Raw genomic sequence first — 23704 nt, 5'->3', positions numbered from 1 at the left:
GGAAACATTTAAAAATAATATAATAAAAATGATGAAACATATTTTTCTGCTAAAGTTCAGTATCATAATGCGCAGGAAAAAGTTCACAAAGAACAAGAAAAAGCACGTCAATTGTGATAAAATGTTAACGAGACTTTTTCTTGACAATAAAGATATCAATCACTATGAATTTTTGCCTTAACTGTACCAGCATTAATATCATTAAGTTAAAAAAAAATCTGCCAGAAGATGCTTGAGTTTTGATCCTCCAAGTCATAGCTGCTTCACCATGACTAATGCACTCCTTTGCATTTGATGCTGTTAATTAGTTTTTCAAAAAATGAAATGATTATAAATACCCAGCCCTCATAATCTCCAGACCTAGCTGCAGTAACCTTTTTTTTATTCTTAAACCCAAATCAACATTAAAAGGCCAAAGATTTTATATGATTACAATTTTCCAAGCAAAGCTTTTTATGACTGCTTCCTGAAGTGCAAACACCATTGGGATGTATACAGCAAAAGTTTTATTATATATTTTAAAAGACCTCATATTATTAGAAATTAGAATGTTATTGAATGGAAGAGAATGAATGAGGTAAGAAGAGTGCTAACATGCAGTAGTGTATATTTTAAAGCATGATAATTAATTATAGTAATTTACACTAACTGAATAGAATATTATAAGAAGTCTATAGTTGTAAGCAGCTATATTTTCTTAGTCGAACAATATTTTTCTGGAGAAAAATAAATGCTTAGAACTAAATCAAATAAAAGATTAATATAAATATACAATGAACAAAATGTCAAGGATAATAATCAAATGTAATAAAAAGACAAGGCAATAATAATAAATAAATTATAAATGCTGTTATCAGTCTTCAAAACGTTAAATAGTTACAAGACTACTCATCCAAATGCCAATACCATTCTAATAAGTCAAGTATATATGTATAAAGGATAGTAACTTACTATATGCAATAAATTAACAATTTCATTATATATAAATTTCCAGCAATGTAAGTACTCAAGTCTGATGTACCTACATCTAAGAGAGATCTTTATTAGACAAAAACTGCATATGAGTCAATAATAAAATTTAAAACGACAATTTAGTTTCAATGAGGAATCTTGGATGGTTACAAACATATAAATGTTTCATGTAAAACCTGTCATGTAAAACCCATGTAAAAAAGTAAAAGGATTTTTACAATTAAATAACATTATATTTCAATAATTTAAACCTTGTTAAATTAAGTAACATAACAAAAAAATATTCCGCCTGGATAAATGGTTTTTAACAATCACCTTTTTAACTGTGTAATTAAGTTACTTTTAACCAGTTTTGAATGTCTACATTACAAATATGCTTTTCTTTATGTAATTGTTTGAATTTAAATACTGACCCAGACTAAAGGGTGAATCATGTTGATTCTTACCTTACAAAATTAATAAAATGAAATCTAAAATTTAAAACTGGAAGTAAGCAATTACTTAATATAAATGAAATTCAAAATTGGAAAAAAATGAAATTTTTCTTATCAGCACATGCAAGAAGTAATGGGTGCTAAACATCATAAGTTCAATTTGGATTTATTTTGCTATATTAAAAAAATACATTCTTTTTTAAGACAGTTGTCAATGATGAAGATTTAAAATTAAAACTTTACAACAAACCAAGCCAAACTGTTACTAAACCTTTTTAAAAAAATTTATTAAACACTCATACACATGAAACTTTGTAAGTAAGTTTAGACTGGACTTAGGGGGTGCGATAATTATGTTGGTAGTGTAGGTAATATTGTTGTTTAGATGGTTGATGAGGATTTATTTTGTATGAGTACAGAGTTTGCTCTAATGTGTGTCATGTGTAACATTTTTGAAATGTCCACATTAATTCAAAATCTAGTCAAAGTTCAAAAATCTAAGTGAAGTTTGTTCTATAATATATTTTCTATATACAAAAGGTTAAGTCCCAACAAAAATTAATGAGACAAACTCACAAATGTTTATGGAGAAATTATAGTCAACAAAATCTCTCAAAGTAGTGCTGTTAATTAGAGTAGTGCCATAGGAAGGAAAAGCTGGTGTTCAAAACAAACAAACAAAAGGTGTACTTTGATCTTTGATGACCTTTTCATAAAATTTATAACAATATTTGTACAGATAAGCATTTTATATGATAACTGAATGAACTGATTCCTGAAATCTCTAAGTTACAATTCAGATAGGAAAAATGGGTTAAAAAATTCGGTAGGAAAAATCTGGTCACTTTATGCCTCAAGATTAAAACAATTATAGCTTATGTGTATTTAAAAACACCAAGATGTCTTTGACAGGCTGTACAAAAAGATGGGAATGCTGACACATAATATCTGCCTGCTCCACAATAGTGCTTGACCCCATACTGCAGTCATGTCGTGTTATTCGACAGTTGGAAGTGAGATGTTTAAGATCATTTTCCCATACCTCACAGCGGCCTATGGTCTTTTCTTCTTTCCTCATCTGAATAAATATCTATCCAGAAAAAAGCTGACAAGGTTAGAAAAGAGACCATGATAGTTTAAAGGGTAGGTGGTAGGTAGATTTCTCTGATTTGAGAAATCTAGTAAAATATGGTTTCTAGTAAAATATGGCTGGATAATGATAGTAATAATAAACAAAAATTAATAAAAATATGTATCAGTAATCATCGGATAAAGATCTGTAAACAAATATTCCAGTAAAAATTTACAGCTTTTTTACCTTTACTTTCCAGGTGTATTGTATATTAAAAGTGAATGTTGAAATTAAAACAAGCACATACTTTTCAAAATGAAAACTGTCAATTCACATAAATAAAAAATACTGCAGAAACATTAATCTAAATTTAAGAATTATAATCAAACTCAAGGTTAAACTCATCAAATTCCTCATAAAAATTTATATAAGATCAGTGAATGAGGATAGAAAAACACAATATAAACTAAACTTAAATATCATCCAATAAATAAACAACAGTTAATATTAATTTGATTTTCATGAAATAATAGGGTTTCCAAAGAAAATCAGCAAATTTTGAATTAACTGGTTGGATGACCATTTCAGACTTTTTCAAAATCTACATATAAGAAAGTAAAATCTGTATTAATCTGAGAAAGATAATATAAATGTCATCTTTATATTCTTCAAAATAAACAAAACACCACAGTATTATAAATATATATTTATTAAATATTACAAAATATATTTGTTACTCAAAACAAAATACAACTTGCAAGTATTCATACATTTAAGGTATACCCCTACCAAATAAACGTGATTATGATGGGTTTTGTGTAACTAGATATAAATTGTATTTATATCTTATCCCCTTTTGGGATATGAGACCTCAAAAATCACAAATTTTGAAAAAGACCAAAATTTGAAACGAAATATTTCCGAAAGAAATCTGGAAACTACATTATTTGCTTGCTGGTAATACCTAAGGAATAATTCTTTGATTGGGAAAAATATCATAAAATTATCCTTTCTTCTCAATAGAAAAGAATCCCACATATAAGCATTTTTACAAAAAAATTTAGTGAATTTAAACATTTTTATAAAACAATTTTGATCAGCTAGGACTCAATAAAATATGGAATTCAAACTGTTTAAAATGTGCATTCCAAATATTTTATGACTAACCGGCCTGTCTAGTTAAAACCTAAACCCTCAGAGCTCAGGTCACTCAAGGCATTGCTGGAAAACTGCAAAGGTGGTATGCCTACCCAAACCTGGGAAAAATCTGCTCTTTCCCCAGAATTACAGGCTGATCTCCTTATTACCAGTGTTGTCAAAGCTATTTGAAAGGATTTTCCTGGAGAGACTAGGTGACATTTGGAAAAAGATAGAGCCTGAGCAATTTGGTTTCAGGGAGGGCCCCTCGATAACTCTCCAACTGGTTAAAATAATCAACAATCTTGTCAGAGGCGTAAATAGAAAAGCAGTAACTGTTTTTCAAAGTCTGTTTACAAAGTCTGGCATAGCGGCTTGCGATATAAACTCACACACACGACGATTCCCTGTTGCTACGTCAAATTTATACAGTCTTATTTATTAGATCAACAATTTGTTGTACGCGTAGGGGGTACGATCTCCTCCACCAAAGACATAGCCACTGGAGTCCTCCAAGGAGCAGTGCTTTCGCTGTTCTGGTAGACAGCCTACGTCAACGATATGCTGCTGTCGAAAGGAGTCAAAACAGCTCTATATGCAGACGACAAGGCATATTATTATGAATCCAGAAATGTAGATTACGCGATCAAGAGACTCCAAAGGCAACTGGACCTAGTAGAGCCGTGGCTCGATATGTGGAGAATTAAGGTCAACGGTGAAAAATCGGTGGCAGTGATGTTCACATACAAAACACATGCTCCAGCCAGGCAGCTGGAAATCTCAGGAGAGAAAATCCCCTTTGGGAAACAGTCAAGTACCTGAGAGTAGTCCTGGATAAACGGCTTACCGTAGGAGAACATGTTAAATATGTGACCCAAACGGCAAAGGCCATCAGGGCCTCACTATACCCAGTACTGAATAGTGCCAGCCCATATTGAGCAGTTTGGTCGCCAGTGGGCTGGCGACCAAACTGCTCAATTGTTGGCTATACGTCCTGCTGATTCTAACATATGCTTACCCGGCATGGGAGCTTTGTTGAACTCCACGCTTCAAAAGAAATTAGATGCTGTACAAAACATAGCATTGCAGACAATACTTGGAGCACTGTGGTTTGTTAGAAATGCCACTCTTCGCCACGATGCGGGACTACACACCGTATCCGAGGTGGGAATAGCGCAGGCATGCAGACTGTTCGGGAGAGTGGCTGTATCTGAACACAGCCATTTCTGGGACATCTGCCGAGAGGATCCTACTCCACAGGGTATAAGAAAACGGCCTCATGCCGTATTAGACGAACCACCATGAAGATGCAGTACAAAACTCAAAAAATGACAAACCAGGCTTAGGAGCCTCTAAATCGTGTAACCTATAAATGGAAACCACGCAAAAATTCCAGCTGCGAAAAGTGACCATTTTCACAATTAAATTTTGTTAAAACTTTAAAAACCTAGACAACAAACACCACCACACTCCGTCCCACGAAGAGACCACAATTTAATTCAGTCAGCATATGCAACTCCCTCTGGAGAACGAGCTGCATTGCTCCCTCCAAATAACTAGGGCCCCAGTAGGTGTATTCCTGCTAGCCCATAAGGTGCTAGTAGCGAAAGGACTTCATCGGATGGACTGAAGGGAAATCAAGCCAGGAGTACTAGACTCAAAAGCTTAGTCTCCCACGAACAGACCCAGTAAATAAATTTCATGCTGGGCAATACGAATAGGAAGGCAAATTACCAAATCCGTCCATAAATAAAACTTAAAATTTATAACCACCATTAAATAACCCAAGAAACCTCACTGAAAATAGAAAGTTATAGCAGCAAGGGACATTGTCCAGGCTCTGCAATCTGTAGAAAAAATACTGAAACTCCTGCCATTCTTGCGTTCCATTTCATTTATTCAAGGCGAATCCCAGAGCCAACTCAGGGACTCCTAAGGACCTCCTGGGGCCAAGGGCCCTACTCGAGCTCAATTTGCTCACCATTCCCAATCTGCCAAGGGAGATGGTGCTCTGTACAACCACAGAGCTTGCTTCAGTCGTCACTCACTCATCTACCCAGAGGGATACACCCTCTGGAGCACTGCACTGCATAGTTGGGAGAATAATATTGATAAATAATAATTATACTAATCAGGCTTTATGGAAACTAAATTACAAAAGATGGAATATCAGTAGCTAAAATACATAGACCTTTGACGACGAAAATTCATAACTTATTTTCCACCTGCATGGTGGCAATAACAATAATGAAGTAAAAGGATTAATCTATTTTTTCTTTAATGAATATCTTTAATTCACAACTTCACCCTCTTTGGGGGCGAAGAAATAATGAATATTTTTAATATCTTAACCTTCAAGGGAGCTAGGACCTCAATTAATAGCTTAAAACTTTTCCCACGATATAACACAAATGTACCGTGCAAATTTGAAAGCAATTGGGTCGGCTGGTTCTTGCATGATGTGATAACAAATAAAAAGGCAAAATTTATATATATTATTCAGTAATGTGTGTGTGTATATACATATTACCACATAACCGTGATCTGTTAGATCATGAGTATACCTGATGCATACAAAAGTTAGCCTTCAACCTACTAACATCATCCAGCAGCAAGGGACTCTGTCCAGGTTCTGCGATAAGTAGGGAGAAATAAAACTCCCGCCAACTTTGCATTCTATTCCATTCCTACTAACAAATACCCCAATTGAATTTTGAAAATCGGACAACTGTTTGCAGAGATATTATAAGAGCACCCTATTGCATCTCCCAAAATAGCAACCCAGGGGCACTCTGTTTGATGGTGATGATTGGTCTAGCCTTTCATGAGGTACTCGCATACCTCGCTACTCTAGCCTTACACACAGTCCCCTGGCAGCTCATTATTGTTAAGACAGAAATTTTTTTAATTTATTTCATATTATTTAATTCTAATTCTACTTTTTTTTTTTTTTAATATTATTCATTCGATTGATTCTAATCATTCAGTTCAAACCCAGCCCACAGTGATAAAGACTCACAATTCATTAAACTTTGTGCTTCAACCAGAAAATCTCCACCACTATATGTATACATATATTTTTTTTGGGGATGAAATATATCAAAAAAACCTTGTTATGCCAAGAAATATGGGTAAAAATTTGTTTGCAATTGAACAAGTAGTTTCAACAAAAACCCTCTTCCTCTTTATATAATAGTATTGATTACCAAAATGTGAAAGAAAATATGAAAGTCAGAGCTCAATGTCTTAATTAAAATGAGAACAGGAATTCAGAGAAACATTAACTATTAAGCAATAACTATTACTGAGCATCACTGACCATGAATTATGGTTATCTGGGATGAAGGAACAGATCATTCTTTTAATGCGTGGCTTCGTACTGCATGCATCACCTTTGTATTGCTCACCTCATTTGGAAACAGGATGTTTTGATCATCCACCATACAGTCTGGACCTAACAGCCAGTGATTTACAGTGTAAGTTTATGGTGTTAGATAGCTTGAGTGACATAGCCAACATCACAGGGAAATTAAAAAAAAACTGAATTGCATACATAAATGAATGCAACTCTCACACCTCCAAAATGAAAATGATCAAGCTATTACAATAAAAGAAAGAATCATACACATGTACTACATATGACAAGGTGCGATAAAAAATAATGAGAATGTCTTAATTCTGTGAAATATGCCTTTTTGACTAAGCTTATATATTTCCCACAATACGCCAGCACTGTCTATAATGTATATCAAATATTTTCAGCCATATTAGACTTGTAGTTCAAATTTGACATATTTTAAAACAAGTGATGATTTATTTTGTTTGCAAGTACTGTAACAAAGTATTTGCATTAAAAATGGAATAAATACAGTAAAGTGGTAACGATGTTAGAGAAGGCTTTTGCCAAGAATGTTATGTCAATACCAAGAGATTATAAATGGTTTTAAGAAGAATGTGAAGATGATAAAATGATTGGATATTTTAACACATCAACAACCGACAAAAATATTGAGAAAATAAAGTTCATTGTGATCAATAATCATCGAATGTCTATTAAAAAAAATGCTGAGAGGTGGGAATCTCTCTCTGATGGCTCAAATCAAATGATTTTGAAACAATTTATGACTGATATTTTGGCTATGAAACAAGCAGCAGCAACATTTGTTCCAAACTGATGAATTTTCAAAAAAGGCATAACATTACAGAAAAATAGTTAGCTGAAATCGCTGATTACTCAGAATTACCCAAACGTGTCATAAAAAGTTACAAATGTGGGAGTATGGTTATGAAATTGAAACAAAAGTCCAAACATACCAATGAAAGCTTGCTGAAAAACCAAGATCTAAAAAAGCATCCCAAGTTTGATCAAACAAGGTTCTCTTCACAAATTTGTTTGATAGCAATAATCTTTTCATTATGAATTCTTAATATAAGATTTTAGTCCACAGAGTTAGTTAGCAGTTTTATGCCATTTATGCGAATTAATCCAAATAAAATTACCATAAATGTGAACAATCAATTCTTGGATTTTGCACCATGATAATGCTGTATGATAAAAAAGAATACCATACTGATGTTGCAGCCTCCGTATATACAGACATGGTGCCCTGCAACTTTTCTTGTTCTCATTGATTAAGAGAATATTAAATGGACAACGATTTATAACATGATGAAGTAAAGAACAAATTGTTACATGAACTTATTTAAGGCCATATCAAAAAATGCTTCTTACCAATATTTAGATAATTGAAAGAAATCCTGGAATGAGTGTGTTGCATGCCTTGGGGGACTACTTTGAAGGAGACAATAACAACATAGACGAATAAGTAAATTCTTTTTGATAAAAGTAAGTAACTTTATTTTCTAAATATATCTTCGTACATTAAATAATTACTGAATAACAAAAAGTTATTCAATATTACTGAATAAGTTTCATCTCACGTTAAAAATAAAAGTAATAATTATTTTCTTAGATTTTTAAATAATTATTAATAACAAAAATTATTCAATACTATTGAATAAGTTTCTTAAATTTCATGTAAAAAATAAAAATAATAAAAAATAAACAAAATAATATATAACTGACAAAATGTTGAAAACTTTTAATGTCATACTAATTAATTATTAAATTTCAATTAATGGTATCATAATTTAAATAAACTGTTATTTTATCAATTCATTATCATAACAGATTTATTTTTATGAGAAAACTATAAATAACGTAAATAAATTTAAAGTTATAGACCACATAAATATTAAATAAGTTTTAATTTAATATATAAATCTTACTATAAGCACTTAAATCAAAAAATAATGGTGTACAAATCTAATATAAATATGAACATAATAAAAGTTTCACAAATAGATTAATTTTACGTTTATTCAAATTAAGATTATTTAATAAGGATTTGAAGTAACCTGTAATAAAACAAAGACCACACTAATTTAAAACAACAATAATTAGCAATAACAAGACAAATGAAAATTATTATACAACATTATTTATATTAAAATTTCCCATAATAGTGATATGAAAAATGACTAAGTTTGAGCAATGATAAATTTCATATAATATTCTGCATGTTAATATTCTCATAACAATAAATTTAATACTTATTTTTCTTATTATTTTTCTCTTAAAATACTTATTTTATTTATTTTGATTATTTAAGAAACGTGCTTACTCTTGACTCAAACATCAATCCAAACTAATAAGCTAAAATCATTGGTGTGATTAAATAAAAACACATCAAGTTAGATACAAAACTTACAATGCTACAGTTCATTAAAATAACATTTATAAACTCCCTCTCCAAATTGCATATTTTAATGTTTATTTTAAAACTCTATTTTATTTCCCACAATTTATTTTATCTTTTTGCTCAATTTTACCAGTTTTGTTTCACTTCAAATGAAGAAAAGATGATATGGAAAAACTATAAATAATAAATAGAATTCTCAAGTTAAACCTAAGATATCCAGTAAGAAAATGAACTGCCATCAAGAATTCACTGATTTTTCTTTGTCTTTTACATAACTGGTAACTTTTACAACTTTATAAATCAACACTGAGATACACCATGATTTAAATCTATGCATCAGTTAGAAAGGAACCTTTAGCATAATTGTTCCTAGATATTATCAAGTATAAATGTATAGTAAAACTAAACCCACACTGAAAATTTGACTGTTTAGAAGATGCAAAAACCTCTTTTTCTTAGCAAAATATTCTCATTTTAATAAGGTGATACAATAAATCATGCCTTCTAAAATAACCTAAATCACAGTAACAAGTAATTTAATGAGTAGAAACTTTGAATTTTTTGCTCATTGATGGTTCTTGATACTTCCATTTCAAACTTTCCCTTTTTTTTTATTCAATATCAAAGTGATTGATTTTATTTTTATAGAAAAAAAATAATTTAGTTTATATTAACATGGCCAATAGTCTTGCTTGTAATGAATGAAAAGTTTGGATAGATTGAAATTCAGACATTTTTCATGTAGAAAGAATTTCTAATTTCATAAGTTTGAAATGAGTAATCTTTAAGGAATGCTGACTTGGATAGAATAGTTTCAAGAGTAAGAAAATAATAAAAAACAAACATCATTAATATAAAAAACACTGTTTAGCAAAATATTTTTCCAAACATATTGTTATTATGAAAAAAAATTTTATTTTAAAACACAAAACCGTAAAATAAATAAGCTGAAGAACCCCATGGGATATGAGTAGTCCACTGCAAGAATAAATTCAGGATAAATTTTATACAAACAAAATTGAAATTTTAATATCTTAGTTCAATTTAAATGCTCACTAACATTGATCTGTAAATTAAAACATCACAAAATAAAAAAATAATTTCAAACATGCAGTTTTTCTTCTATTGATTTAAGGTTTTAGATCTTAATCCGACCCTCCCAACAAAATGTAAATGAAAGCACATATTCACACCTTTACTAAGTTTGAAAAGTTGCTAAAAAAGCTTGTGAAAAAACTAATCGCAAATCTCTATACAATAATATGCAAAAAAAAAGAGAAAAGCCTTACCAAAGTTTTCATTAAAGCAGAAAGTTCTTTTGTAACAACAGCAAATTTAAGAAATGCAGCTCCGATGTCAGGCTCTTGGTCTTTATTCATTGCATTTCCTCCAAGCCTTTCCAGTACTCGAGAAAAGTACATTTCATTGTCTACATGAGCTACAAATAAAGTTATAATTTTATATAAAGTATTATCTTAATTAATCATAATCAAACTAATTACTTAACTATAAACAAAACACTTACAAGTAAACAATAACTAACTCAACAGTATTAAAAAATATTTTGTCTTACTTAAGGTTGTCAACTGCATCCCATAAAACCTGACAATTCAACTATATGGCATGTGCTATAACTAAATAAAGCATCTCAGCAAATAGCATCTAGAAAATTCAAAGGTGTGGATAAGGTAAAATACAAACAGTCATAGCTATGATTAATAAATCAGTTCTGCAAATCACTAAGTTAAAGAACACTAGGGTGGTGCATGGTGCAGTTTCACTGATTTCTAATAGCTGAAAGATGCAATTAATGACAAAAAAAGCATTCAAAATGTTCTTACTTTTTCTTATGTTAATCATACTCTACATTCGTTATTTTTTATATTTGAATTTTTGTTTTCATTTGTAATTTCTACCCTCTACAAATTGGCTAACAAAGAAAACACTGGGTTTGAGCTATTATAATCTCATAATAAACAATTCCACAAAAAAAATATATACAAAATTAAAGTATTTTGTTTAAATTATTTCATTCAAAACTCAATTAAACAGAAAAAGTGTCAATTTTAAATTCTCACTGTTTACAGAAAATTGTGGAAAAATGCAGTCCTGTAAAATTACAGAAGATGAAATAAATTTTTTTTAAACATCCTGAAGTTTTATGAAGGTAAAGATAAAACTCCAAATTTTAACAGTTTGTATTTTACAGTTTTACTGATGTTACACAGCTCAGAAATTGCTTTTCCAAATAAGCATTTTACAATTTTTTTTCTGAAAATTTAAATGGCAAATTACTTTCAATTCAAAAATTTCTTAACACAATAAATAAAACAAAATAGGCTTTAATTTGGAATACATTACATTTTAGGGATATAATTAGTTACAAAACTCAAAATCAGGTCTTATAGTGGGCTTAGGTATAACATCAGTTACACATTCTTTTCTATAAGATTGCCACAAATTTATGTATTCACAAAAACTCTTCTCTCTTCTTAAAGCTTTTTTTTTGTAGCTCATTAACCCACAAATTTTGAATGTTTTCCTATAAGAATACTTTAAAAGCTGCCATTATAATTTTCTTAGCTTTCTTGTGTGTGTAAGCTTTACACATAATTAATGTAACTAATTTTTTTTTTTTTTATTACATTCACGAATTATAAAGAATTCAAATTGAAAATACGGGTAGTGTATTTATCTAAAACAAATTGAAATCCAAATACTAAAAGATTAACAAGTAAAAGAGACCCATTAGCAAAACATGTTATTTCAAATTCATCATAATTACAAATTTCTTAACACTGTAATACAACTTAATTAATAATTTATTTATCTAGTTCAGTTATCAGAACAAAAGGACTTATTTAAAATAAGATGTAAACATTGCATAAGAAAACATTTATTCTTTCAACAATGAAAAAAGATGCTGTTAGAACTATTTTTGACAGCAAAATTAAGTTCAAAGAATATAGTACTGGAGGGTATAATAAAGATTTTTTCGCACATTTGTTTTTCTGTAAATAAGCAAAAAATAGTTTGGTAAATTGTGTCTCACAAAACAATTTCTCATCAAATTATACTCACAGAGTAATGTCCACAAAAAATTATAGTTAATTATTTTATTTTGTTTTCTGAAAATTCAAATATAAACGATAATGTAATCTAAAAATCAAATATAAACGGGATTTTTGTTCTGAGCATCTACGGTTGGTAGGACTGGGCCACGCTTCTAGTATGCTTGGGTGGGGTCATTAAGAGTGGGGAGAGCTGGCCATTCCACACTCCCAAGCAATTCATCAGTAACGCTCACGATGTTGGAATAACAGGTGCGCACCCCTCCACTACACATAATTATAAAATTTCTTGCTTGTGAAGGAGTTCAAGCTACGGAAATTTTCTGGAGACTGATTACACAGTTAGGGGACGACCATCCATTGTCATGGACTCATGAGTTTGCCTGTATAAAGAGTTCAAAGAAGGACAAGAACGAGTGCGAAATCAGGAATATGATCATGATCATCATCCTCGGACCAGCATTACAAACGAAAACATTTGCGCAGTTCGAGACATTCTTGAAGATGATCGACGGGTGAATCTAGAAATCTGAATAGAATCTAGAATAGATGATCGACGGGTGAAATTCTAGAACAGGTCAGAATAAGTTATGGGAGCTGTCAAGCGATCATCACGAACGACCTACAGTTCCGTAAACTGTTTGCCAGATGGGTCCTTCACCTTTTGACCGCAGATCAGAAGTTGAGATGTTTGGAGATTTGTCAGAGGCTTACAGTAAGGTTTACAAAAGAAAGTGATGAATTTTTGAGTGGGATAGTCATTTGTGACGAAACCACCACTATACTCCCCAGTCAAAACATGCCAGTATGGTGTGGCAGCAGAAAGGGGAAGCAATCTCAGTGGTAGGCAAGACTCGATTGTCAGCCGGCAAAGTTCTTTTAACCGTTTTTTTCGACCGGTGAGGCATTTTACTCATTGATTTTTTGCATGAGCCGCACACAATCAATACTGCTTACCTCTGCAAGCTGTTGAATGAGGTGAGGGCTGCATATTGCCGCCAAAGATGAGACCAACCAATTCGAAAGGCCATCCTCCTCCACGCCAGGCCCCATACTGCAGCTCTAACAGTCTCAAAACCAGAAGAAATACACTGGACTCAACTTGATCATCCTCCCTACAGCCTGGACCAATTGCCCTGTGATTTTTATTTGTTTGGGCTGCTTAAAGAAGCTCTAGGAGGGCAACATTTGGAGATGACAAGCGCATGGAGGGATTATGTGCAATTAGCTACTGACACAACCAGCTTCATTCTATGATGCTGTGATAAAAAACCTTCCTTCTCGCTGGGAAAAATGTATTTCTAAAGCAGGAAACTATGTAGAAAGATAAATTATATTTCCCTTTTATTTTTCAATAAGTAAATTTTTTTAAAAAATAAAATCCCATTCATATTTGATTTATCCTCATATGACATAGCATATATCAATCAGTTATATGATTTATGCAGGAATAAATCTTCAATCTTTTATTCACATCAAGAAAAGGGTAACAACCTTACTGACAATGTGAATAAGGTTGACGATGTCAACCTTAGCAGATGATACCCATATTCCATACACACTATACTAATCACATTATAACTTTGCCAATGAGTTTGAAGCTTATATTAATGATTAAACAAACAATGATTTTATTACTTTAACCAATAATTTTTCTATTAACCTACACCTAAAATTGTAAAACTGGTGTAATTATCTATTGTAATCTATTTCTTTAATGTATATCAGATAGTGACATATCTTTGTAATTCTTTATCAGAATTTATTCATCAGGATGAAAATGTGCACAAGTAATTCAGAAGCAAAGTTTTTAACAAAATTCTAAATAAAGTAAAAAATAAAAATAAATGACAAGTATGAGCTCTATTATTGTTCTTCAGTTGGTTAAAGGCAACTACTAAAAATGTATACTATGTAAACTAATGTAAAGGCTATTACAAATTTCAGTAATAAAAATTAAAACCATTACAAGCTTTTTTATAGTTAAATACTTTGTAAAAGACCTGCATAAAAAATATAGTATACATATTACACGTTTTTCATCAATACTGAAGGAAATAGGGCTATCTGCGGTTACTACATTATTTCCCTTCATTGCAGATAACATTGAATTTACTAAATAATTTTTTACATACCACCTCTATTTCCCTGTCATAATTGTGGTTTTAATTACTGTACGTATTTTTTTATTCATGTTATCAAAATCATATAGAATTTGTTAATTTTTAAAAATAACCGTTTGACTGAAATAGAAGTGGTTACTGAACTATTACATTACTTGAAAAATGGCCAATAACAAAAAAATTGTAATCCAAAACTGAATAAAAACTGGTTCTTAGGTAAAAAAGTATTCAAAAAAAGTAATCTTCACAACTCCTTGAAGATAATTTCACAAATTAAAAAAAAAGAAGATATTGTGCAGGTTAAAAAAAATGTAATTGCGGCATAAAATATGATCATCCTTGATTTTTTATAGGTATTATGAACTGAACTTCTAAACTTCAAACTAACTGGGATAGACAACATATTACTATCGCCACAAAAATTATACAATCTCTAATCTAAAGCAAAATTATACAAACAAAACAAAGATTACCCATTTTTAAATACATCAACCCATTGTTTAGATAATTTTGTGCTACATTGGGTGTATTGGTGTTAAACAGTAATTTTTTACAAGCATTTAAAAAAATGTTATTGTAGTGAAAATGAAAAAAATACCCCCTTTTTAAGCCTTCTATCATGTCACTTTTTGCTTGACTTTCAGTGCTTGTCATTAAAAAACCACTATACAAATCGCAACAAAATGTTTACACAAGGTAACCCATTCTATTAACTTATCAACCCCATTTCAAGATCTATAACTTTAACTGTTATTCAATCTGTAAAACCATTTTACCTTTGTTAATATTTTACATAAAAACATGGGTGAAGACTCTTTATCTTGTGTTATTTTAAATTGATGAGTACAATGTTTTATAAAAGTTACTGCTAACATGTATGGAGAAATATATTGTTTTAATAAACTACTAGATGAGGGAAAATCGTGCTGAGAAGGTGAGTTCTTGCCCTCAACTGCCTATCTACAGACAGTTTGTTGTCAAACTTATTCTATTACTAGTTTCAGGTAGTAGATATCCATTTGTTTTTCTTATTCTACTTCCTTTTTTTTAGCACTTAATTTATTCATATATTCTACTTTTCCCTGATGTTGATTAATTACAGGACTAATTTTTCCAAAATATCTCCTATTAGCTTCTCTCATGAAGACTTTGGTCCAATAGCAGCTACAATATAACAAAAAAGACAATTAATAAATAAAAGTAAAAAATTATAAAAGAAAACTAAAAAATCTCATGAGAGAAGTTGATTGGAAATGTTTTGGAAAAAAGGCCCTTTAATTAATTATATTAAATAATTTCTCTATTAATAATAGAGAAAAGTAGAATGTATAACACAAATTAATAGCTAAAACAAAAGAAAGTTGTATGAAGGATCCAAGTCAATATACAATACCTGAAATTGTAACATAATACATACGACAACATTATTTGCATAGGTAGGCAGCTAAGAGAAATAACTTATCTTCTCAGCATGATATTTCCCTCTTTTAGCAGTTCACTTAAAACAATTTATATCTCTTCACATAAAAAACTCTAAAAATAAATTAAGGTTAGCCAAAATTTTTATAAACATATTCATCAATTTAAAATAATGAGGAAAACAAAGTATTCTGATTCATATTTCTATGTAAAATAGGAATGAAGTTACACATTAAATAATAGCTTTTAAATGAGAGAAGATGTTGATTTAAAATTTAAGGGTGATAAGTTAATAACATAATAGAAGTTAATAGAATCGCAGTCCATTCGAAAGACCACTAGTATGTAAAAGTTTCATTGCAATTGGTGAAGTAATTTTTTAATAACAAGCAATAACATACTTTTAAAGAGTAGAAAAAAATTACTGTTGCACTATTAAGCAAAACTGTCTAATATATGGTGCGATTTGGTTTGAAATGAGCTAAATCTTTTGTAGCTTACAAAGCTTCAGACCAGGGCTGTACCTACGTGGTAGGCAAGGCAGGCAACTGCTGCCTACGGCGGCAAAATTACCTGAATTAGAGCGAAAAAAAAAAGCACAACCCACAAAAATATATTTTGATTACTTGAATCTAGAAAATAATGTATTTACTATTTATTAGTACAATAATATTATTATTTTACTAATTTGTTTATTTTTTTAAAAGAATATTTAAATTATCTGTGAAAATAATAGGTACTAGTTTTAGTTTGTACGCCCATTGTCATTAGCTCTTTAAAAATGTAACCTTTGTTTTTCAATTAAACAATTTTCCATAAATCTGTATTAGTATTATGGTCTTAATTCAATTATATGTCATTATTCTGGTTGACATATAGTTCTTTTATAATTCTATGTTTTTTGAAGCTTGAGAGGAGGCAAAAATGCTAGGGCTGGCCCTGTTCAAGCTCGGGTTATATATCTATGCTGACAGCAGTTCAACTGCTTCCTTGAAAGTAGTTTACATTATCTATTTAAAAAGAAATTAAATTCTAAATAATAAAAATGGGAAGAAAATAAAATCATGTTTAGAAATGCAGAAAATCTTACTATTAACTTTATTATCAACACTATACTTTTCTAATTCTTCAATTATGTTAATTAATTTAACTTTTAAGAGGCTCAACATCAATTTTTGAGGATTTTATAAAAAGCTATTAATAAAACAAAACAAAACTACAAGTATCATGATAAGCTGATTACAAACTGAGAAACATATTTAAGACCAACAACATATAAAAAGAATTACTTCCATATCAGTTGACTAAGAAGCTATATATATAAAAGCAATCATCCAATTTCACAACTATTTGACAATCATAAAAAAAATCACAGAAAAATATACAAAATAATTAAATACAATTTTTTCATACATACTAGAGAAAATAAATTTTTTTGCCCATTAAAAAAACTTATTTTGAAGTACAACATATTTTATTTAAATATAATTAATCAATATATGGTTTCATGTAAAGAAAAAAATTTTGCAGGAAAAAGCAATCAAGCATTCCTATATTATCAACTGTGTAAAAAATATCATATAGGCCTACGGAAATAAAAAAATAAATTGATTAGATAGCATTATCAAAAGTAATAAAAAACAAAAATAAAAAAATAAAAATCACTGTGAATAAATACAAAAAAATACTATAACGGATAAAACTTAATTACTGCTACATTCATAAATACCCTGGAAGCTCACATAACCGATCAAACCAAATAGATAATCGAGTTGATATATATAATTGTAAAATAATTTTCAATAATTACAAATGAGGCAGAACATACACTATCTTTTCATACACATCTGGCTAACTAGAGTACAAAAATAATAGAAACAACAGGATTTCTCAACGTAAATAAACATTCCCAAATATTTAGATTGCATTCTCTTATTAACAGGACCTACAATTTAACTTAACTTTCACTTGTAATATATTCTCATATTGCAATTAAATCTTTTTACTTCTCACCACAATAATAAATTGCAATAAGATGAACATTATGAAACAATAATATAACAATAACAATTTAAACTAATCCTAATTATAATTACCAGTACACTTTGTTCTCACATAAATACAATCTGGCACGTGTTCATAAAAAAACACATACATGTCCATATATTCACACTCACTCAAATTAAATGATTGAAAAAAAACCAAAATAATTTTTTTTAAAAATCACTAATTTTATTAACAAAATAATGTACAGTAATTTGATAAAAGAATCATAAGGAAAATTTAAAATAATATATTTAACTCTCTTATCATAAAACTATCTAGTAAACAAGAGCAGGTGAAGATAATATCTTTAAATTTACATTCTACATTCTTGTCATTCAAAGCACATCTCATAACAGAAAAATTTAGTCTCAACCTAATTGACTGATTTAGTACACTGTTCAAGGTACACATTTATATTAAGATTTAAGATTTTCACAGTGACATTGTTAAAATCCTTTGAATGAAAAAAAATGAACACAGAAATCTTACAATAAAATTGTAAAAGAGATAAAAATTACATTTAAAAAGGCAATTCTTTGACAGTAAAAATAGGATAAGAACTTTTCTATAAACTACCAGCTCAACCCTGCAGATACTTAAATGACCATTCTTAGGTTTAGCCGTAACTAAGACGTGACTAAAATCAGACTTTATCTGACGTCTTAAATATTTTACATTTTGTAATAATTTCTCTAACAAAGTAACAATGTGTCATTTTCCAAGCAAATTGTTTTAAACAACCTGTTCTAATTTTTTCTACAAGAATAATGATTCTCATTGTTGCACCAATCCCTGTGGTGAAGATATAAAAGTGTATTACTTGTAGGTATGAGGAGTGAATATACTAACCTGTATTTTATATGCTGATAAGGAACAGTATATTCAGCACAGTTAAGAAGATATAAGAAAATATGTCAATCTCCATTTTAATAGGTAAGTTTGTAGGATGCTTTTTCTTACAGTTAGGATGGAATGGCTTTACCATTCCCATCAATTAAAATTCATACATTAGCAAAACAAAAATATCTACTCACATCCAGGCTAAAAGGAGAGCAACCTTCAGAAAAAATACATCAACTGCACACATATTGTTGTGACTAATAATAAATAAGCTTTCTATTACTCCACTAATTTGTGATTACTTTATGTTATGACTATCATGCATTCAGTTCCGATAAACAATTTATTGAAATACAATGTAGAATTTAGACAAGTTATTAATCAATAATTTTTTTTTTTTTTATTAGCACTTTTGCTGTTTACACTGTTTTTATCAGATGATTATACCATTAACTGGTTAATTTTTTGTTTAATAAAGAATTATGATGTTCTTTTCAAACAGATTAGAATTTTAATTGATTTAATTACATTCACTGATGACACAGTGTACCTGTAAGAGTCCTAATGAAAATTAAACAAAGAAAAAAAAATCAGCACCTGATATACAGATCAATAATTTATTACAGATATAAAAATTGCAATATCTTTGTAAATTAGTGCATTTTGTCATCATAATCAGCTATTATTAAAAACATATATATATATATATATATATATATAGATTTTATCAAGACACAGACCAAAAATAATTTCACAACTTGGAAACTAAGATTTAATGATACTTTAACGAAGTATTGTAATAATTTAGGCTATTTTATATGTTAAAAAGAGAGGTTACCACTTAAAAGGCCTAATTTCATGCCTTTCTCCAGTCAGTAAGCGATTGTGTACAATCGGTGGATAGTATGACCAGAGGTAAATATGAATACAAATGACCCTTAAAAGAGCCGTTTAGTACATTGAATCTTGGTGGCCAAAGTGGGAGAGCATCCGCAATAATAAGCTCTGTTAAGCCATTAACAGAGCTGTTTCCTCTGTGATCACACAGAGCCAACAGTACCAATGACTGTGCCGACCTGAGAGCTAAAAGTGGTTTCTAAAAAAAAAACATTTTGGCTCACCATCCAGCAGCCAGAGTCAGAAGCCTGACTGAGGCCATCAGATATGGCGAAATGACCAAGATCATCTGCCTTTAGCATCTTTCTGAGATGTCATCTGTCTCTCCATCAATGGCAACAATATTCTGTCTGGGCCATGAAGGCACACTATTTATGTAATTGCCAGACTGAAGTGATTGAAAATTAGTGATTGGCTGGGTTCACAGATGTTATGGCTAAGAATAATAATTATTCCTGATTGGTAGCCGTGGCTGACATCCTGTGCGTAATTGATCATAATATAGGTCTCCCAATCGGCTGCATCATAATAGACTGGTGGCAGATTATAACATCAGCAAACATTACAATACTCAAAGGTTAATTTTTTCCATTATATTCCACACATATTCTATTAAAAATTTAAAGGTATGTTAAATAATGTCAGTAGTACTCAATAATACCCAGACAGTAAATGCTCTGACACCAACAGTTCTTTACAAAAGTAATATTATTTACACAAAAAAAGTGCATACAATAAATTGATTCAGTTGTAATTCTGAACACACTGAACAAGAAAAAACAGGTGAAATCCTTGATAAAAAAAAAGTTTTCTGCAAAGATTTTTTAAATTTTTAGTCAATTTATTAATTTGTAATTTCAACTGAAATACATTATAAGCTAACAATTACAAATTAAAAATTCATTAAAAAGAGTCGCAACAAAACTGCTATCAAACTTTCAAAAGACTTTTCTAATAAATTATTTTTTTTAATATAAATCAATCTAAACCGTTAAATTTCAAATAAATATTTTTCACAAATGCTTAAATGAGATGGGGCTATAAATATTGTATGTTAAAAGAAAAGATATATTCCACATCATGGTTTATCCACTTATAAAATAAAACTTTATCAAGTTTTACTGATCAATTTTGTTTTTGTTACATTATGAGCAAAAAACGGATCAACAGAAACAAAGATAATATGCCTATTTATTTCAACATTTAATGGAATGTATTCAAATTAATAAGAATTAACATAGCGTTTATGGAAATGCATTCATATTTCATTAAAACTTGAAAACTTAATGTTGAAATGAAAAGAATATATTCTAACAAATACATAAAAAACAGTTTAATAAACAGTATACATAGATTTTAATTATTATTTACTTAATCAAATAATGTTTAATAAATGTTAATCAGGATACTAATTATATTTTCATTAACTGAAGGAGAATAGAAGAATAAAGAAAAACTTGAATTGTTTTAACCACAATCATCAACCTTGCTCCAATTTACAACTTTTTCAAATTCACAACTAAAAATCATACACTTTTAGAAAAAAATTCAGTTTAAACATAGCTTACAAAAAAATCAGTTAAAACATGGCAATTTGGTTTTTGCTAATCTTGAAGGAAATTTGGGGAACAAGATATCCAACCTCTAAACCAGATTTTTACTTATTCCAAATTGCACAACACATAATTTAATAGAACGGTTTGAAAGTCAGATTAATTTAACTGTTGGTCATGTTAATGGAGGAAGAGGAAGCTAATGATATTTTCACAATCATTAAACACTATGATCCTTTTTCTAGAACTGATGGAATACCTATTACTGAGACAAGTGATTTTCTCAAAAGCAGAATAGATTAACAAACAAAAACATGAACAAAGATATAAAAAAATATTTTTTTTTAAATTTTGAAGAGTAAATATATTCTGCCTACATATAATTACGGTATAAAAAGCTTACAAAAAGCTAAATGACACAATTTGTGTTTAACTACAATTAACTTCTGTAAAATCCTCCTATTTTTGTCTAACAGAAGGTTAGGAAGTTAAAAGATGGGAAAGCTGAACTATATAAATTACAGTGTATTACTACTATATTGTTTTCTTAAGAAAATATATTTAAAAAAATTCTGCAGCAGTTAAAGAGATGGTAATTCTTTTAAGATTATGCCAACATTTCTAAAAGAAAATTAATATCATATACTTACAATTTCCAGAGTTGTGAATAGCTTTTATTGCCTTTTTCATTTTAGTCAACCCATCTCGATCAAAATCCAAAGTCTGAAAAACAAAAGAAAATAATACTCAATACTTTTTACTGTTATTTATTGCTATTAAAGAACTGAGGAGGTTGAAAGAAGCTCAGATTTCAACAAAAGGGTTAGGAACTAAGCTAGCTAAAGAAAGCTACAGAAATCTAACTTTCCGGAAAATTACTAAAATCATTCCTAAAATGCACTCGGTTTATTAAATAAAATTAAACTGCAACCTGAAAACTAATTTCAAGAACACTTTGTTTATGTTAATGTTATTATTGACTGTTTATATAGACACAAACTGAATTATAAACCCAATCAAAAAGCTAATTCTTCACAAATGTTTTACAGAATGTCAATGAAAAAAATAGGTAAATTCAAACAACTAAACCAAGTAAATAATTTAGTTTCTTCTATTATAATAATTTAAATTTAATTTTTGACTGCATCACCCAAAATAAACCCTTACACTAAACATAAAATAATTTTAAAGACAAATATTTTTTAAATGAGTTATCCTTACTCTTTTGAATTTCCACACGCTTATCAAGTCAGTCGATGATAAAGGCACAGTAAGTGTTGTCATATTACACATTTGTCTGATTAAAGCATCAACCATTACATTATCTACTAATAATACCATGAGAAAAATTTACAACTATAATTTCAGGGTAAAGGAACTGGCCAACACCCCAAAACTACACTATTTACATGTTTACACTAATGCAGTTTTAGATTAGCTCCCAGTTAATGGAAGATCTGGTGTCTTTATTGTTATCAATCATGATGAATATCATTTAATTATGGATATTTACTACAACTAATATTACATAATTAATTAATCATTTTTAATATAAATTATATCATTTACATTGTAGTTTTGTCTTAATCTGATTTAATGAAAATAAAACCATATAAAATATGATTTTTCTTAATAAAAACTGCATAAAAGTAATTTATATTTTAATAGGTTCTTCATTAATGTGTGATGATCTTTTTTAACCAAGAATATGTGCCAACATCAATTCAATTTAAATTGGCAAGTGATAGATGTTATTGCTTACACTTGCCAATTTAAATAAACAAAGTGGGAAAAATCTGATGTGGACACCATATGACTTCCCCTTGTACATCTATTAAATCACATACACACATTTTTAAAAGTGCATAAAATGTTATTTCACTAATAACTTCTGATTATTTTCATATTTTTTTTTTTATTGTTATATTGAATTATTTATTGTAAAAATTATTTTACAATCAGAGGTTAATAATAAATCAATATATGTAAATTAAAAAGAAGTTAAAAAAAATGGAAAATGAAAAAAGGGGAAAAAATGTTGCAAACAAAGAAAAAATAAAAACATTAGAGAAAATAAATATAATGAGGAAGAAAATGTTAAAACCAAAAAAAAAAGAATAAAAAGATTAAGAGATGATAAGTATAAAGAGGAGGGAAAACATTAAGACGAAGGAAAGAATAAAAAGATTAAGAGAGGATGATGAATATAAAGCGAGAGGAATTTTGAAAACTAGAGAATGTGTACAAAAATTAAGATCATAAGGATTATATCAAACCAAAGAGTGACTAGAGAACGTGTGCACAAATTAAGATCAGAAGAATTATATTAAACCAAAAAGCAATTAAATGATTGGCAACAAAAACAAGTAAATGAAATG

The 23704-nt window shown here is 29.4% G+C and overlaps 1 protein-coding gene across 4 annotated transcripts in view; it reads right to left on the bottom strand.

The window, feature by feature from the left end:
- The window catches only part of Asap (ArfGAP domain of ASAP), a 142244-nt gene that overhangs the window by 104935 nt on the left and 13605 nt on the right, over positions 1 to 23704 (bottom strand). For all 4 annotated transcript variants that reach the window (XM_075381233.1, XM_075381225.1, XM_075381248.1 and 1 more), the window contains exons 2-3: positions 21977 to 22049; positions 10667 to 10815 (exon numbers count right to left, since the gene is read on the bottom strand). In XM_075381233.1, the coding sequence (XP_075237348.1) occupies positions 10667 to 10815; positions 21977 to 22049 (222 nt within the window). The remainder of the gene's footprint in view (positions 1 to 10666; positions 10816 to 21976; positions 22050 to 23704) is intronic.

The sequence above is a fragment of the Lycorma delicatula genome, chromosome 1 (assembly GCF_047948215.1).
Source record: "Lycorma delicatula isolate Av1 chromosome 1, ASM4794821v1, whole genome shotgun sequence".
Classification (NCBI taxonomy): domain Eukaryota; kingdom Metazoa; phylum Arthropoda; class Insecta; order Hemiptera; family Fulgoridae; genus Lycorma; species Lycorma delicatula.
Note: the sequence above shows the minus strand (reverse complement) of the source record. Positions and strands in the feature narration are given on the sequence as shown.